The sequence below is a fragment of the Manihot esculenta genome, chromosome 1 (assembly GCF_001659605.2).
Source record: "Manihot esculenta cultivar AM560-2 chromosome 1, M.esculenta_v8, whole genome shotgun sequence".
NCBI classification, from domain to species: domain Eukaryota; kingdom Viridiplantae; phylum Streptophyta; class Magnoliopsida; order Malpighiales; family Euphorbiaceae; genus Manihot; species Manihot esculenta.
Window position 1 is genome coordinate 37,223,335 of NC_035161.2, and position 19,179 is coordinate 37,242,513.

Genomic DNA, 19,179 nt, shown 5'->3' on the forward strand with positions numbered 1-19,179 from the left:
AAGAAATACTGAAGTTTGGAATTTTTGGACATCTCCAACAAATAAGCATCACCAATACACTTCCTCGTTGATTATGTTTGTGTTTCTGTTTCTTTTAATTGCATTTTGTAAGTGTAACATAACATCAAACATTCAAAAGCAACATCAAATCCTGCCATTCTTCAATCCCATGCTAACTTTTTCTCATTAAAATTAAAATAATTAAGTGTGTGAGGGAGATTTTTGCCTTCCTTTCTGTATGCATTATTTGAAATTGTCTGGTAATCCATCTTGTACATAATATGAAAATCACTTGCATACACTATAAAAGCAATGGTTTTTGTTTTTTGTTAGATTTAAGGATTATTTTAATGTGAAATGGGATTGGAAAAGATGGGAAGAGAAGAGATTCCACATCCATAAATGGAAGAAAGGGATGGGGCAAGCAGCATCTAATTTTCTTGACCAGGACTGATCCCTGTGCCATTCTTTTCTCCCATAACAGCCAACTCCTCTCCAATTTTTTGCTGCCATATGAACTTCTTGGAACTGCTATTGAAAAAGAACAAAGAACCAATATAACATGTACATACAATATGGTCACTAGAGCCATCAACTTTCTCCACCATCCATAAAATCCATCATTTACTTGTACACCCAACAGACAATTTTTGCTTGCGTCACCCACATCAAACGCTGTCTCCAACTCTACCATTTTACACTCATTGCACATTCATGCACTACACAGTTTTTAATATATGCCACATCAAAACCCCATTTATAGACCACAAATGCCAAATGGGGTTGCCTTCCAAAGAAGAAGCCAAAGGGAAATTTGTATATGTGGCTATCAAAGAAATTAATAAAGTTTGTAAATGATGGGTTATGGAGATAAATATGGATTAAGAATATGTGACTAAATTAGTTTATACAAAAAATTGCGTGAATTAATAAAGTCTAATAATCTGTCGAAAACTTTCTTGGTTTCAGGGAGAGGAAATGAAAGCAGTGATGAAAGCTCTTTTTAACCATCATTTTGGTGTAAGTCGCACTCGCACATACACAAAAGTCCTCGCACTACCTCATCTGCGCTCTCTACTCTCTCTTGTTCTCTATCCAAGTGCGTGTGTATGAGGGGAAAGACAGAGAGACCCAAGGTAAATCATTGTTTTCTGCACTAAACCCTGAACCCATTGCTTTTAAAGCTGTATTGATCATTTTCTCTGAATTCGCTTAACTAGTGTCACCTCCTTGCTGTGCCTGCATGCATCATAAGTTGCATCCCATGTGTCTATCATACAGAAAACTTGGATCAGTCAACAAAGAATCATTTCATTTTTGCGCTCTAGCTCTTCCCATGGTGGGATTTTTTTTTCCTTTCTGCAGACTTGTAAATGTATACATATATTCCATATACAATATTAATAGTGTTGCTGTCGGAGATGATAATTTTGCCTCCTGGGCACCAGGGAACGCACCAGCTTCTACCGAGGCAGCAATTTGCACTGATTCATGATGAAACATGCACAAGTATGTTGTGCCAAAATGTGCCCGCAGAAGAACATTTTGGTTGTATGTGCCAACAACACCAAGGCATTACCATACAATTATATGTTCTCAAAATCAATATGTGGTTAGAGACTTGAGAATATGTGGAGCAAACATAAAAATACATGATTTAAGGAGATTGATAAATTAAATATAGATAGGTCTTCGAAGGAAATCAAGATGCACAAAGGTGACGATGATAAAGGAGTCAAGTCGAGTGATAAGCAATCGCGCAAGGCAACCATGTTAAGCAAACATAGGTAGGAATAACCAAGTTGGATGTAACATAAACATATACGTTCACCATTTATGCCACCCAGAAGAAAGAGTTCAGATTCAATATTTGACACACTTATCGAGATCGCCTATAACAAATCATGTCTGTTTCACTGCAATAGATAATCCCATTATAGAGCACAGATAATTATCGATAATTACCTATTCAATGGAACCTACTTATCCACTATATAGGGATAATACTTCAAGACGTGGCTTTTTCCTATGATAAATTATTCTGTGATTTCCTCATTCATATGCCTTTATCTCCATCAAAATTCTAACTAACTCAAGCATTAAAAGTACCCCCCATTAGGATTCACCTTGATTACTTTCTTACTTTTTCTCTTTTATAGCAGCCACGTTCAGAAATTTATGTATTAATCTTATCAGAGGGGAACACATATCGATTAAAGAATGAAGTACAAGATCTAATTACAAGGTCTGCAAGGCCTCATTTATGGTAACATGAAAACCAAATAGTGGAGGTGGGTTGCTAGAAATCAATAGGGGTGCTGCAGGTTGGTCTTTTACTTTTGACCTAATAAATGAAGATGGTTATCTGGGACTGAAAATGAGTGGTAATACCTTAGTGTGTCAGAATGGAAAAGAAAAGAAAGAAAATGAAACAGACATTGGGGTTTGAAGAGAAAGGTACCGGTCCTAAAGGGAAATGGAGCTACTTGTCATGATGCATTGTAAGAAACAAGAATAATAAGCTTAGCCTCGCTGATATTTCCTAGATCATAATTGAGAAATGGATATAGAGTGAAAAAGTACTGCTGGAGAGTTGTTTGGGATGGAGGATTTCTAAAGAGTAGAGAACCGAAAGGGACCAACAAGGCAAAAAGGTGGGCCTCAGAAAATCATTTTGGTAAAATATAAAGCATGATTAATTACTGTACCCCCAGAGAGAAATGTGAAATTTCCCTGTTGGCAGGCTTATATAAAGGAGGGTAAGATGTTGGGTTCTGCCTTGTATTAAAGGTAAGAGTAGGATGAAGAAGACATAGTGGAGTGAGAGAGAGAGAGAGGTTCTGAAGTCTCTAATTGGAGAGTAATTGATAATGGAAGAACATCTCTGCCCATTAGCTGTGACTCATCTCCTTCAACACACCCTGCGAAGCTTGTGTATTCATGAAAACTCTCAGTGGGTTTATGCTGTTTTCTGGAGGATCTTGCCTAGGAACTACCCACCACCCAAGTAAGGAGTAAAATGTGTCATTAGCCTATCAGATAACGAAACATATTTCGTCTTTTTTCTTGATATGCTAGGCAAATTTGTTTACTTTGACATTTTTTAATTTCTTTAGGTGGGATTGTCAAGGAGCCTATGATAGGTCTAGAGGAAACAGAAGAAACTGGTAATTTATTTTGGTTTTGATGGTAAAAGGAATAACTTGCAACTCGTTTAACTGCTTGGATTTAGATACTACATATCATCAGAATTTTATGTATAATATAAATAAATGCCAGGATATTGGTTTGGGAAGACGGTTTCTGCAACTTTTTTGCATCAACTGCAGAGATCAAGTCTAGCGATTATCCAAGTACATCTGTTTATGACAACTGTGAATTTCAACCGTATCAAGGGCTTCAACCAGAGCTCTTCTTCAAGATGTCCCATGAAATCTATAATTACGGAGAAGGGTAAGCAATAGAACACCGAGAATAAAAAATCTGAATTCATTCTAAATATGGTTTGATCTTTAATTAAATTGTCCCTGCATAAAATTTTATATATGAGCAGTTTGATCGGTAAAGTAGCTGCTGACCATAGTCATAAGTGGATATACAAAGAACCAAATCATCAAGAAATCAACTTTTTGACATCATGGCATAACTCAGCTGATTCAGTAAGCAGATCACTTTCCAACATGTTTAGAAGCTAGTTTATGCGATTTCATGCTGTTTTCTTTTTCCTACTCCTACAAGGAAAAATGGGTTCACTAATGTTTTCATTATATGTTGCCCTACACAGCATCCTAGGACATGGGAAGCCCAGTTCCAATCTGGTATCAAGGTATAACAATATTTACAAAAGCACCAACGTAAAGATTTCAAACAGATCTACTTACTTTGGCTTGATTAACTGAATACTTTTGCAGACCATAGCCCTGATTGCAGTGAGAGAAGGTGTTGTTCAGCTAGGAGCAGTCCACAAGGTATGCTCTCTCTCTCTCTCTCTCTCGCCCTTAGATCGGTCCATTGAATAGTTTTGCTTCTTTTGGCTGATTTGAATTTGGCATTGAAGGTAATTGAAGACCTGAGCTATGTAGTTCTGCTAAGAAAGAAATTCAGCTACATAGAAAGCATTCCTGGCGTTCTCTTGCCACACCCATCATCATCCGCATTCCCTTACAAGGTGGATGAAATATATGGCACACCAGAATCATGGCACTACCACAACACTAATATTGTACAATCAACAGAGCTGCATGGCCACGTCAACCAAGTCCCACTGAAGATAACACCCTCCATGAGCAGCCTTGAAGCTCTACTCTCCAAGCTACCATCAGTAGTGCCACCTCCACAGTCAGGTTCAGGATACTTTGCTGAGTTACAGCCACAGTCAGAGACCCCGTACCTGCCCATGGAATACATGGACATGGAGAAGGCGGCGAAGGAGGAGATTGATGAAGATCATAGAGGGGAAGATGTCATGGGTGAGAGTAGTAGTTCAATGTCAGCTTACCGTAGACGCAAATTTCAAAATTGAGGATTAAAAATTGAATGTACTTTGGGGTGAAAGCTATTATTACCTGGTATCTATTAGTGCATGTAGGTGGGATATGAGGATTGATTTCTAGAGTCTAACGTTGTAAGCCTTTTAGATACAATGAGAAATCCTTGTTAAAATCAGATTTATATGAATTCAAAATATAATTATATGAAATTTTATAATTATTATGTAGATCTCCGCATAAATTTATGCATTAAATATATGTTGATTTTTCTATGATTTCAATTTTATTTAATGTTTTAACCGTTTAATGTCATATGAAAATATTATTCGAATATCTCCTGTTGTACAACCTTTTTTAATCTCATTATTATAAATAATATATCTTATTTTTAATATTTATTCATTTATTTTTCTATTCGCCAATTGTGAAAATTATTAGCTGATGTTCAATCTCACTTCAATATTCATTCAACATGTTTAATTTGTTTTAACTTTCTGTCTAAATCGGTATATAAGTTTTAATTTAAATTTAATTTAGCCCAAAATCAAGACAATTAAGAAATTGAGTTTACTTCTATATAAATCAGGAAATCAAGAATTTAGTTTAAATTTAAATTTTTATATTAATTTAAATGAAAAATCTAAAAAGGATCGTAATAAGTACATTGTAAAATCGAGAATCAATCATGAATAATTTAATGATGGAGATATCTCGTTATATAAAAAATTTAAACCTTGATTATTTTATCCTCTCAATAATTTATATGAAGTAGGAAAACAGTTGTTGCCAGGCGCTGGACATACTTCCAGGCAGAACACAATGATTTGAAGAAAAATATACTCCCTTCCAGCAAATAATTAAATCATTTAAATTTTAATAAAATATTTTTTAAAATTTTATTTTTAATTATTCAAATTTCATTAATATATTTTATTCATTAAAAAATAAAATATTTAAGAGATAGATTTAGGAGATTATAAACTTAGTTATTAGTGGAGAGTGAAATTAGAAAAATATTAATTAATGCCCCTTTATGTTCTCAAAATGTAGATAGTAGAAAAGATTAATATATGTTCTCAAAATTTAGACACTTTAGAGGAAAACAACTATTTTATATGATTAATAAAAATATTTTGCATTATTAATTACCCACTCTGTCTTTTAAAATGATCTATTTTAAATAATAATTTTTCAAAACAAATTGGTTTACAAGTAGAGTTTTATTCTTTTGGATCGGTTTTCACAATATAAAATAGTCATGCACAGAACAATAAGACAAATAAAAAATCATCACTCCTGCGGCCCCACTCTATCCTATCCTATCCTTTTACAGATCTTCATAAGATTTAAAACCAATTTACTCCCATTCCATCAAAATATGTTTAAATATACTTTGGTTCCAATAATTACCAACCATGAGTATCTTACAGAATCTCGGTTATTCTGTGAAGGAATGAAACATGATTAAATTAGTATACAACTCAACGAACCAGTCAAAGGATGCCATAATCATTTAATCCATCAACCTGTATGACAGAATGCACTATTCTTACATCATACATGCACTTTCCTCTTATTTCTAAGGGTCCAAATCAAGGCATATACCAAAACAGCTTCTTCATGCGGGCAATTAATTAAAAGCATAGTTCAAAACCAGCATCACATGCAAGTTCAAGAAAATATAACAAAAAGGTTCAACAACTTGAGCAGTTGATTTACTTTTGGGAAAACCCAGCGAAGACAACAATGAACTGAAAACCTAAAACATCCAAACCACTACAAACTTCCATCTAAAGTATTTCACTGTTTCCCGTGGCCTTTTTACGCAAGTTATTTGACTAAATCTAGAAGGGAAATTAAAGCTCTGTAAACCATTTCCTTATACCACAAGGATCAAATTATAATTTTCCCCAATAATCATAATAATAAAGAATACTGCCCCATAATAATAGACCAAAATTTTATGTTTTACTAGATATATAGCCTTCACTTAGTTGCTTGAAAAGTGGATCACGCCAAATCATGTGTTATTTAGCCAACCCTTAAATTAATTTTGATAAATTTTAAAATAATACACGTGTAGTGTCATGTTACTTATTATACTTATCTAAACATTAGTTGTGATTTTTTATCATTAACAACAATAAATTAATTTGATCAATTCATCCCAAGTCCCAACCTCATCGTCTTCAAATACACAAGGAAATCGATTCTGAAGAACAAAATCAACCCATTACCCATAACGTGAAGCTCCAACGGAAGAAAAGAAAACGAAGGGAAAATATATGAATTTTCTATTTCAAAGCCAAAGGATATTAAATTAAGCAATAAGAACAATTTTGCAATGTTATCAGATTATAAATTGCTTGAAGGGCATAAAATTTTTTGAATATTCAATTTAACTAATAGCCTTTAAATTGAAATAAATATATAAATCCATCTTTTACCTCAAGGTACTGAGAAACCTTGAATGCAAATAAAAAAATATAATTCAGCAAAGTGAGCACATTTACCAAAAGGGTGTGCCCGAACTGAGCAATGCGTTTGCCATCTGCAGTAACGACTGTCCATCCATCAAGCCACATCCAATCTCATTAAGGCCCCATACAGCAAACAAATTGCAAATTTAGCAAAAGAAAACCGGTTCTACCAGTTAAGGAACTATCTAAATTGAGCTACCTGAACGATCAAATTACTTCCTCAACTTAGCAAAATAAATCTCAAAATTAACAAAAAGAACCACCTGAACAATCAGTGGAAAGGTTAGGTAAGGTATGCAAATTTCCTAATGCATCAAAGGGCTACAAGGAAAAAATTTCAAAAGAGTTGTTAAGGAAACACAACCTGTGCTCTAAATTAATCCAAAAGCAGATAAATTCCTAAAACCAATTAAATAAACACAACAGCAGATCATAGGGTCCAACAGACACACAAAGATAAGCACAAAGACGATAACCTCAGGCACATCAGCAGCATTCTGAAGAGCAACAAAGCCATAAAATTAATATATTGTAAGTAGTGTTAGCAGCCCGTCAAGGATATTATATTATACACCGAGAGTGAATGATTCAACAATAATTTTTTTTTTTAAAAAAAAAAAGGGATTCACTCCAAACAACATACACTCGCCAATTTAAGAACACATGCAGTATATGCATAACCTCAAGTACTGCTAGATATTTAACTTAAGAGTTTAAACATATAGAAAAGCTAACCAAGACTTTGGTGTACATTATCAACAACTTTAAAATAAAAGTCAGTACCCAGTACCCACCTAGCAGTGCTAGTTGAAAAGTACATATACATTTGTGATGACAATTCATGATATCCTTCAATTTGATTTTGTAACATGAATAATTGCAGTTTACTGTATGCTCTTGAGAAGCCACTGACAATTTTTTGATCCCATCATGCAGTCCTTGGCAAATACTTCTAACAATTACTATCATTAAATATTAAAACTACTTAACGATATCTAAAAGAAATTATTACAATAGTAAATACAGTTCTTTTATAACACTTTACGCACTGAAATATGCATTGAATATTTTCCAAACAGGAAAAAAATAATCAATTATGTAAAGAATACATTACTCTTCCTACCACATGCATTGCTAAAAAGAGTATAAATGTTTTATAGAAGCATGGAGATATTTCATCTTTTCTAGAGCTTCTTCACCAACATTGGCTGCAAAGTCTGCAAAACTTGAACTTGCTAGGCCTTGATCGTAGCAAAAAAGGCAAAATTGAGACAGGGCCACAGATTTATGTACAGATCATTAAGCTCATACTAAAAGAAGAAGAAGGAAGGTCATTTTGAAGAAACCATTCAAGATGATAAAAATATTAGAGCCCATAAGAGCCAAGTTACTAACTGGATATAAACAGACTAATAAGCTTATCCAAAGCTCAACATAAAGCATTTAACTTGAAGCAACTTGAAATATAGATTTCTATCAAATCCCTTCCTTACCAAAAGAAAAAGATAGAGCAAAACAGAAAGCTAAAGTGGGAATCATTAAAATAGTAATAACAATACCAACTCTTTGCCTGGCTGAATAGTGGCTTCTTAGTAGCTACTCTTCCTGCCTTGACTACAACAGAGGACACAACTTCTCTTAAACTCTGATGCGTCCCTTCAGAGCCTCACGAAGACATTCACACTGTAGGCTGGTATCAAAGAAGCAAAAAGGATAGACATTAGTCAAGAAATATAGAAACTATATAGAATAAGACAAAACTAAGGCTCAGTAGATGAACACAGTGATATATTATATTTTAATATACATGAATTTCTTAATAGAAAGGTAGATTTAGATAGAGGAAGAAAATAATTATATCTCAAAAGAGACAGAAACAACTCTGTTCCTGTCTTGTACTGTACTAGTAATAATAAAAATTGAAATGATAATGAGATATAGTGATTGAACCCTTATGCTAAACTCATTACAACCATTTGTAAGCTGTAACCAAGAGAAAGAGTAATTAATAGCAAAATACATAGAAAATTATCCATAAATCATTGGTTAATGTTATGCATTATGAGTAGGATAAGAAAAATATTAAATAGCTTATTTGGAGGAGCTTACTCTGTCAAATCCTATGAAAATAAAATACACATAAACTTGGAAGTACACAGAAAATGCTTCCTGAAGCATTAGATAATTTGCAATATTACCTAAAACAAAAGGTAAGAAAAAGGTTAAAATTACCATTCTTTCCTTGACGAAGAGTTGATTGAATTTCTTGCAAAGCTTATCATCTGTGTAACAGATACACATGGAATTCTTGGAATCAGCTCTGGTCCAGTCAATTCTGAGCTGCTTCAGTAACTGAAAATGAATGTTTAACTTAAAAGTGAGAATTCTAATGGTCATGAATAGTTAATTAGCTTTAGTAGACTCTTAATCTTGGCAATGTTCACCTCGGAATGAGTCACAATCTTTCTAACATGCTTTCCATTCCATCAGTACCTTTGGCTTTAGATTATAATGACCAAATATTGAATATTTGATTCTGTAGACTCAGCAATACCAAACTAAAAATTGAGAGTGAGAACTTTTAGTATCTGCCTTTATGTTCAATGACAACTTCGCTGCTGCATCAAGGAACTCGGCTACTTTCACAAAATCTTCCTCAATGATCCAGAAGAAAATTTGCACCAACTCAAATATAAAGATCTGATACATGCGAGAGGATGAAAGGCCCACCTTGTGATGCAAATAGCTTCTCATTTTTCATGATTTAGAATGTGAACATAATCTGTACATAATTATAGGAGATTACATAATCATAGGTTAATTGATTGATTGATGATTATTAGGAGTTGTCTCAACGAGGCCTTATAATATGTATATATACTCACTTACTTCATTGAAGAAATATACTGAAATTGCCCAATTATTTCTTATCTTATTACATGGTATCAGAGTCATCCCCGTAGAGATTTAATTTTTTCTCTTCCGTCAAGTTTAAAATTTTTGGAGGCTCAGGACTCCTGTTCTTTTGTGTTACCTATCTAGGGTAATATTTGTCTCTTACTATCCACTTTAGGAGGACGCCAAAGTTGTCTTGCAGCCCTCTTGTCAGATCTGTGGTTCGTTTGTTGTTTGGGTGTTGTGTGGAGGCGTTTTTTGATATGGTTCATTAGATTAGGTTTTGTTATCTTCCTTTAATTCGTTTGAAGGTACAGGAGTATAGGGTTTTGGTTGAAATGGTTTCTGATATTAAGACCCATATTATTAAAATTATCCCAGCGTCTTCGGTAGCTGATATAGGTAAAACGTGTCTTATTTTCTCTTCATATAAATGGGTCATTGATTTTGATGCCACGGATCACAAGATAGGTAATTCTCATATTTTTACTACCTTTCGATCTCATAAAACACCTGTTATTATAGCTGATGGGTCAACCTATAATGTTGAGGGTTCTGGACTGTTAAAGCTACTCCTTCTATTACCCTATCATCTGTGCTAAGTTTACCTAATCTTACCTTTAATTTAATCTATGTGAGTAAACTTATCAAAGGCCTAAATTGTTGCGTTTCCTTTTTTCCTGATCATTGTCTCATTCAGGATCTTGTGACGAAACAAATTATTGGTAAAGGACATGTATCTCGGAGTCTCTACATTTTGGATGCATGGGTGCCTCAGTTTGTTGTCTGCTCCAGTGTCGTGTCTCCATTTGAAGCACATCGTCGGTTGGGACACCCTTCTTTACCAGTTTTGAAGAAGTTATGCCCTCAATTTCATAAGATATCTTTATTGGAATGTGAGTCATATCATTTTGCAAAACAACATCGAAACTCTTTAAGTCCTAGAGTCAATAAACGAGCTGAGTATGCTTTTGAATTAGTTCATTCAGATGTTTAAGGCCCATGCCCGGTTGAATCTAAGACTAGATTCAGATATTTTATCACTTTTGTGGATGATTACTTTAGAATGACTTGGATTTATTTTATGAAGCAACGTTTGGAAGTGTTTTCTCATTTTTTTGCCTTCTGTGCTAAAATCAAGACTCAATTTACTGTTTACATGCAAATTTTGCTGAACGACAATGCTAAAGAATATATGTCAGAATCATTCCAGGCTTATATGACTCAACATAGTATTCTTCACCAATCGTCATGTGTTGATACATCCGCTCAAAATGAGATAGCTGAAAGGAAGAATCGACATCTCCTTGAGACTGCTAGAGCTCTATTGTTTCAAATGTAAGTTCCTAAGCAATTTTGCGCCGATGCTGTCTCTACTGCATGCTTTCTTATTAATCGCATGCCCTCCGCAGTACTAAACGGTAATACTTCTTATAATGTCCTCTTTCCTAAAAAGCTATTATTTCCTCTTGAACCACGACTGTTTGGCAGTACTTGTTATATTCGGAATGTCAGACCTCATATGACTAAACTTGATCCTAAAGCTTTGAAGTGTGTTTTTTTGAGATATTCTCGGCTTCAGAAGGGGTATCAGTGTTACTCTCCGGACCTCAACAAATATCTAATCTCAACAGATGTAGTCTTTTCTGAGCAAGTTCCTTTTTATCCTTTTGTACAAATCTCTCCGGATCAAGAGGAGTATGATGAGTGGCTCATCTATAGAATCATATCTGATGGTGGGATCTCTTCGAGTATGTCTTCTGCTATACAATCTGATGGTAACATTCCTCCTAATAGGTATACTCCTAGACTCGGTATGGTGAAACATTGGGCCGCTCTAGAACAAATCCTATGTTATCTAAAAGGGACTCTTGGACTCGGTATACTCTATAGAGATCATGAGCATATTGCACTTGAGTGTTTTTTTGATGTTGACTAGGCGGGATCCAAAAGTGATAGAAGGTCGACTACATGCTTCTGTGTATTTGTTGAAGGAAGCCTAGTGTCTTGGAAAAGTAAGAAGCAAAATATGGTATCTAGATTCAGTGCCGAGTCAGAATACAGGGTCATAGCTCAATCTACTTGTGAGATTCTATGGATAAAGCATCTACTGAAGGAAGTTGGTATGAATGTTGCGTCACTTACGAAACTTTGGTGTGATAATCAGGCTGCTATTCACATTGTTTCCAATCCAGTATACCATAAACGGACTAACCATATTGAAGTTTGATTGTTATCTCATCCGTGAGAAGATTCAAGAAAATTTAATCTCCACCAATTATGTGAAGACAGGAAAGCAATTGGGTGATCTACTCACCAAAGATTTAAATGGGTCTCGAATAGAATATCTTTCTAACAAATTGGGCATGATAAATATCTATGATCCAACTTGAGGGGGAGTGTAAGGATGTGAATATAATCTATACATAATTATAGGAGATTACATAATCATAGGTTAATTGATTGATAGAGGATTATTAGGAGTTGCCTCAACAAGACCTTATAATCTGTATATATACCTACTTCATTGAAGAAATATATTGAAATTGTCCAATTATTTCTTATCTTATTACACATAATATGGACAATTTTGGTGAACCACCTTCTAAACCCAAATGGAAATTATTTGTGACATCAAAATATGAGATTTAAAACCCAATTTACTACCATTCCATCAAAATATGTTAATATACTTGGGTTACAACAATTTCCAACCATGAGTATCATAGAGAATCTCAGTTATTCTGTGAAAGGAGGAAACATGATTAATAAGTATACGACTCATTGAACTTGTCAATCCATGCTATAATCATTTAATCCATCAACGAGCATAGGACTGAAAATCCTCGTGTTAAATCAAGGCAAATACCAAAACAGCTTCTTCATGCAGGCAATTATTAAAAAAAAAAAAAAAAGCATAGTTCATCCACAGCATCATATGTAAGTTCAAGAAAATATAACAAAAAGGTTCAAGAACTTAAAATTAAACAAAAGCAACTTCCAGTTGATTTTCATTTGGGAAAACCCAGAGCAGACAACTATGGACTGAAAACCAACAACATCTAAAGCATTACAAACTTCCATCTAAAGTATTTTACTGTTTCCCGTAGCCCAATTAAGCGAGTTATTTGACTTAATTAGAAGGGAAATTACATCACTATAAACTATTGGTTCTTCCCAGATTTTAACTTTTCCTGCCTAATAATACTTCATGATAATTCACTCTAATAACTTCTAGACCATTATCGTAATATATATAAGTCACAAAACATAAGATAGATATATCAGAGACCGGAAACTGAGCACATCATGTGCAGCAGTGAGCAAAGAAAATCAAAGAAATTCCATGATTAGTTTAAAAAAAGGGCAAACCTAGTCCAGGAAACTAAGTCATTTGCAACCATGTAATATACTCCAGTAGCTAAATACTCATTTGCCACCGTTTTGCCCCATAATTATATGTTAAGAAATTCCTAACTCAAAACAACATAATAAATTATTAACAAATCGTCGCCTGTGCTTTCTTTCAACTAAAATTCAAGAGCTTCAAAATTCAAGAAGAACAAAAAACCTAAATTTAAGCAATCAAATAAATGAAGAACGGTACCTGACCAAGAATGTGAACACTTGAATGCCAGAATGTATCACGCCCTTCATCACTGTCAGACGTAAAAATCTTGAGTTCACAGTCCCTCTCCAAATGAACTGTTCATGTCCCATAGAATTCCATCAGCTTGAGCAAATAACATCTTTGAAATCTCTCAGGCGATATCCATGGAGAAGACAACAATTTCTTGCCTGCCTTTAATTTCCCGTGCACCCCTTAATCCTAGGTAGCCAAAAAAAAATCGAAATCAGGATAAAGAAAATGCGTATGACATTATTAGTTGTTGATCCTTTGGGGCTTTTGCGGTCTTACTTGTTGGGTCGCGGTTGAGGCATTGAAGGCGGGAGAACTGCTGGGACTTGACAGATTCAAAAAACTTGTTGTGATCGCCATGGAAAGAGCCAGGGAGAAGAAGCGGCAGCGGGGAGAGGCTTTAGAGAGGAAAACACGAGAGTACCGAAGGAAACCGAGACGCAGTGAGCAGTCTTGAGTGCAAAAGAGATTGACTAAAAGAGAAAGCGCCCGCGGGGGACCGTTATTTGTTAAGTGAATTTATACTCCGGCTCACCGACCAATGTGGCGGGGGAATGAAGCAGACGGCCTGTGACTTGAAAGACAAGCTTAGAGTATTATTTTAAATGGGCTATAGGCCCATTTAGCTATCAAAATCCTAGCCTAACGATTAAAGGCTTGGGGGGGGGGGGGGGGGGGGGCGAGGGTTGGACCATAATCCTAATCCATTAATTATGACTTCGACTTTATTAAAACTCCAAAGTATAACTCAACTTCTCTTACCCTTTATTTTTAATTTTGAGAGCACAAATTATAATCTTAAACTTTTTAGAATTAATCTTTAAATTATGTCGGGTTTAAAATTGATGTTCCGAGATCTAAAGAATAGGATTTACAATAGTTGGGTAAACTCTATCTTTGAGAGGAAGGACCTCCTCTCCTCTTATCCTTTTTCTTTTACTGTCAACGACATCTAACGGCCTTTCTGCTACATGGACGTCTGTCTCTATCGTTCAGCTCCGTACGTATAGTGGTATCAATTTCTTTTATTCATGTCAGGCGGCCATTTAATTTCTTCCAGAGCGTGTGCAAGAAGGACTGCGAAAAGACCGGGCCTGCCGTCCATCCTTGGGTCCCATCACGGGACTGGCTTCAACACAGCAGATTATGGGCTCGCAGGTGGCTCAGATCGGCTGATATCTTTAGGTCCGGTCCACTGCTGTGGGCAGACTTTCCTTGAGGTGCTCCGAGCTCTGAACCGACCTTTGCTATCATGGGTCCTGGCCCAGCCTAGAAGGGGAAGAGACCCCGCGATTATCAGAAATGAGTAATATGATATTAAATTAGAATATGTTTTTATCTATTAGATTAAATTAGAATAGACTAATATTGTAAATTTTTATATAATATAATTTTAATATAAAATTAATAATAAATAAATCACTCACATATAATTAATTTAAGTAAACGTAATATAGTAATTATTTAAAAAAGTTGTACTGTATGTGTAAATATGAAGCGTAAAAGAAAAAAGAAATGGTAAAAAGGGGAAAAGGGGATGAGATGAGAAGATAAGAAGGGGAGTAGATTTAGGTAAAACTGTGTAGGACAAAAACGAACAATAAAACTGCAGAGTCTCCAAAGTAGATTTAGGTAACAGCACATTACGGGTCAAAACATGAACATCACTGGGAAGGAAACAGAGGGAAAGAAAGAAAGAAAGAGGCCAAGGCCGACCCAGCTCCAACAATACATGCATCCCTTAGCATATGCATACCCCACCCCTTTGAAACCCCAAATATGGGATTTCCAATTTCTCAACATGTGCAACCATGTGCTTTCCGTTCCCACCACCAACAGCTCCAGCTTTTTTTTTTTAATTAAAAAAAAAATCCAACGCTACCACCTCACACCCATTTCGCCATGTATCTCATCTTACGCCTTTCTAGCTAGATATTACTTAAAAGTAGCCATTTCATATTTGGTAATAACATCATTCTCATCACGGATTTACTTTATTATATTAGTCTGCAAGTCAAATATCCTTGACGTTTACCTAAATCACACCTTTCCTTATTATATGTTAAAAACTGAAATGAATACAGACTTGGACATATCACTAATTTCATTAAGTAATTATAATGCAATTCAATTTATAGATCCTTAATTAACAAAAAAAAAATTGACAAGATTTAAATTCTAAAAATTTATACGAAATTTATTATAATTAATGATTATATAATTGTTATATAATAAAATTTATCATGAAATAGATGCATGGCAGGAAATTATTGGATAGTGATAGAACCTATCTTCCCACAAAATAAATAAACAAATATCTAACTGAGCTTCAAAAATATCATTCTAAGCGTATCATTATAACTTATTAAATTTTTGTGTTTTAAATTAATAAGTATTGCAATGGATAATACATTCTTTATATTTCAATAAAATTTGAGAATTTCATATTTTAGTGGATAAAACAAATAGTTTAAATTTTACAAATAAAGAGAAAAAATATTTTTATATAAATGTTATGTACACATATTTATTAAATCTTTATGCTAATATTATTATAAGTATTGTGTGTATATAAATTTTCATTTGCTTATAAAACAAAAATAAGAGCAGTAAATTATCGAAAATACAAATGTGAAATATTTAATTACCAAAGGTGTGTCATTATCAGTGAGTTGGCAAACCACATGCACAGTATGGGTCGTAGGGTGCAACGGACCGTTGTGGGTTGATGAACAATAGGGCCCACATACCCACATATATAATCATGCCACGTACTCTAACAAAACAAATTAATTGATGATGAATCACCTAAAAATTCTTATATTCACGCTATATGTATATCTCCAACTAATAAATAAATAAATTATATATTAATTAAAATTAGAGTAATTTTTACATTTAAATTAATCACAGTTTATTGGTGGTATACGAGTAAGGATTTTCCAATATTTTAATTATTATTTTTTATCCCATAACTATAAAGTTACGATTTTCCCCCCCTTTGCCATGCAAACTGTTTCGTGAATTCATGTTCCCAGGAGTTTCTGTGGCAATAAGCACGAGCCATTGGCAATTATACTTCCTCCACAACTGAACTTGACAATGTCAAATGGGCCACCATAACCATACCAGCTCTTTTTAGATCACTCATCGCCAGATTTCAACTTTTCATTTTTATTTATTTAGTATAAATTCATTTAACTTCGGTCTAAACAAATATTTTTCTTGTATACGGTACAAATAAAAATCAACATGGGAACAACTTAAGCTTGTAGGACAAGGCACATGAGTTCATGGCAAGGCCACTTCATGGATCAGCTGCTTCCAACTTTTCTGTGCAATAAATCCAACCACGAGGCACGAGAGGCAGTTGCATCATTTCACATATTGCGAATAGCTTGAATAAATGCAGATTTGCTGTATATGCATATAATGGGTTACTACACATCTGTCAAAAGTCATGATCATCCTTCACATGGCTCATATAGCTAGGGTTTTAAATGATCTCGTGAACCTCCGGAAGTTTCTGAGAGGCACTAACCCTAGGGGACCGTTTTGCTTAGTTGCAGCTTCTGCATGTCTATTTCGTTTTATGTAATCAATACAACTTCACCCTTTTGTATGCATATCTTCCTCCTTCGCTAGCTACATATCTCTGTAACGTGTGTGTGTGTGGCTTCAAAGCTTGGCTTCTACGAACCGATCGAGGGGGTGGAGGACTTCTTGGCTCAGTGATGTTTAGTTTTTATTATTTGGCACATCAAAAGATGATGATTGAATCAAATTAAGATATCAATCATGCTTTATATGGAAATTAATGCATGCATGATTTGAATGAAGTAATAGTAGGCTAGTAGCGTTCTAGCTTGCCCAGTTGAGAAACCCACGTATGCCAATTATATATTTTAAATTGGGTGCAGAATGCTGAATCCAGAATGTACGCTAATTGCTATATTTCGATTTTCAACATTAAGAGTGCAAAGAAAATTAATCTCGCTATCATCTAACTTATGTTTGGAAGAATTTAATTCAATTTGAGTTTTCTCTTTGTTAAAAAAAATATTTTTTTTTTAATTTAAAAGGGGTTCATTTAAAAGAAATAAAAAATCCTTCTTACAGAATAAATCACTGATTTTAAATTAAAATTGAATCGAGAAACATGTTTACGAAACAGATATGGGGTGTGAACAATTAATGTGTCTCCTTTTGGACCCATTATAATTTACAATACTCTGATGGAAACGTGCACGTTCTACACATACTAAAAAAATGAAACAGAGTCCTCAAATTAAAAATCCCAAAATATTAATAGTGCTCATATAATTTATCTAAAAGGCATGCATCGGACTAGTTGGCAAACTATTGCCCACTCTTTTATATATTAAAGCTGATATTATTTTTCATTTCAATCATTAATACCTAAAATAAGAAAGTCTTATCTATTCTTTTTTCATAATTCTTTGTTCTTGGATTTCAATAATTCATTTTTTGTTTCCTTTTATTTCACATAAAATAACAAAAAATAGTAAGTTTCTAAATTTTAATAGTATTAAACTTTTATTAACGTTATTTTTATAATTAGTGTCGAAATGAAAATTATTTATTTTCTATATGTAAGAAATTTTTCACGGAGCTTTCAGCATTGCAGAAAATATCACGAGGAGAAAAATCAAAATGAAGTCGGGACCATGTATATACGTGAATTTCTGAGACTCCACTTGATGTAAAAGATCCAATCAAATTGATTACTTTCCAAGTGAATCCAATTCTTGCCAGCCAAACATTTCATAGTACTCCAATTTTATCCCATGGATTCATACAATGAAGACGGAGGTGGTAAGCGAGCTCACGGGATACCATCCTGAATTTAATCCAACGGCCAAAAGCATTCACAACTTGTTTAGTGGGTCACCACCAACAAGATTTGATCACATCACCCACGATAAGTTGCGAACTCAGCTCATTCCTGGAACCCAGTTGGACAACACTATCACCACACCAGATTCATATCACCACATACACATGCGAACTCTATCTCCCATTTCTTCTTTCTTTCATTTTTCTTCTTTTTCTGTAACTTCAGCATCATGTTTCTACTCAAAACGCGCATATCTAGCGGTCGTTTACTGCTATTCAGTATAAGATTATAATATAAATAAATTTCCCACGTGACATATTATTTGGTTTATTGATTTGAGGACAATGATGACGTTATTAATTAAGAGTAGAAGTTAAATAATTGATAAATAAAATAAATAAACTTATTATGTAGCTGGAAATAAATTTTGCAAATCATTTAAGAATAAGTTAGCGATCCTTATCTCATAATGTAACATTTGGTATTATCTTATAAAATGGATTTTTAGCAAATGCTGTTTTATAGGTAGTTTGCACTAAGATAAAGGTGGTTTAATGCAGGATTAAAAGTGACGTGGCGAACGAAACCGCACAGGTGTAAGAAAAAGTAACTGTCGGGGAGAGTATTAGGGCATTATGGTTGAAGTGAGGGTTAGTGGCTGGCGTGGGCATGCAAGAAAGCTGTCAGACACGTGCATAGGTCGTTGAGCGCTAAATGAAAAATGGATCCTCACTTTCCAACCAAAGGCACAAATCCACGAACCTCCACGTACCACAAAACGACAAATTATTAAGCGCATCAAGAAATTTTTAAAAA

General features: G+C 34.3%; 1 protein-coding gene and 1 long non-coding RNA gene across 3 annotated transcripts; one reads left to right on the top strand and one right to left on the bottom strand.

Annotated features, from left to right (window-relative positions):
• The first annotated feature begins 2,770 nt into the window (after nt 1–2,770).
• Nucleotides 2,771–4,710, top strand: LOC110627869 (protein RICE SALT SENSITIVE 3). The gene is made up of 7 exons (XM_021774245.2): nt 2,771–3,007; nt 3,117–3,167; nt 3,280–3,453; nt 3,554–3,659; nt 3,785–3,826; nt 3,912–3,968; nt 4,058–4,710. The coding sequence occupies exons 1-7, from the start codon at nt 2,871–2,873 to the stop codon at nt 4,520–4,522; spliced, it is 1,032 nt and encodes a 343-aa protein (XP_021629937.1). The 5' UTR covers nt 2,771–2,870; the 3' UTR covers nt 4,523–4,710.
• A 2,850-nt stretch (nt 4,711–7,560) lies between these two features.
• On the bottom strand, nt 7,561–13,987 carry LOC110622462. 2 transcript variants are annotated; one of them, XR_006352250.1, is made up of 5 exons: nt 13,785–13,987; nt 13,473–13,694; nt 9,415–9,752; nt 9,203–9,322; nt 7,561–8,660 (listed from the first exon to the last, which is right to left on the bottom strand). It is a non-coding gene; the product is annotated as an uncharacterized LOC110622462 (long non-coding RNA). The 2 variants fall into 2 exon arrangements; XR_006352249.1 differs by having other exon boundaries at nt 9,415–13,694.
• Between the last annotated feature and the right edge of the window lie 5,192 nt (nt 13,988–19,179).

Bases quoted from the DNA above. Each gene is read 5' to 3' on its own strand.
- LOC110627869 (XM_021774245.2), top strand. From the start codon at position 2,871: ATGGAAGAACATCTCTGCCCATTAGCTGTGACTCATCTCCTTCAACAC. The intron at 3,168-3,279 runs GTAATTTATTTT...AATAAATGCCAG, and splicing joins AGAGGAAACAGAAGAAACTG to GATATTGGTTTGGGAAGACG. The intron at 3,454-3,553 runs GTAAGCAATAGA...ATATATGAGCAG, and splicing joins ATCTATAATTACGGAGAAGG to TTTGATCGGTAAAGTAGCTG.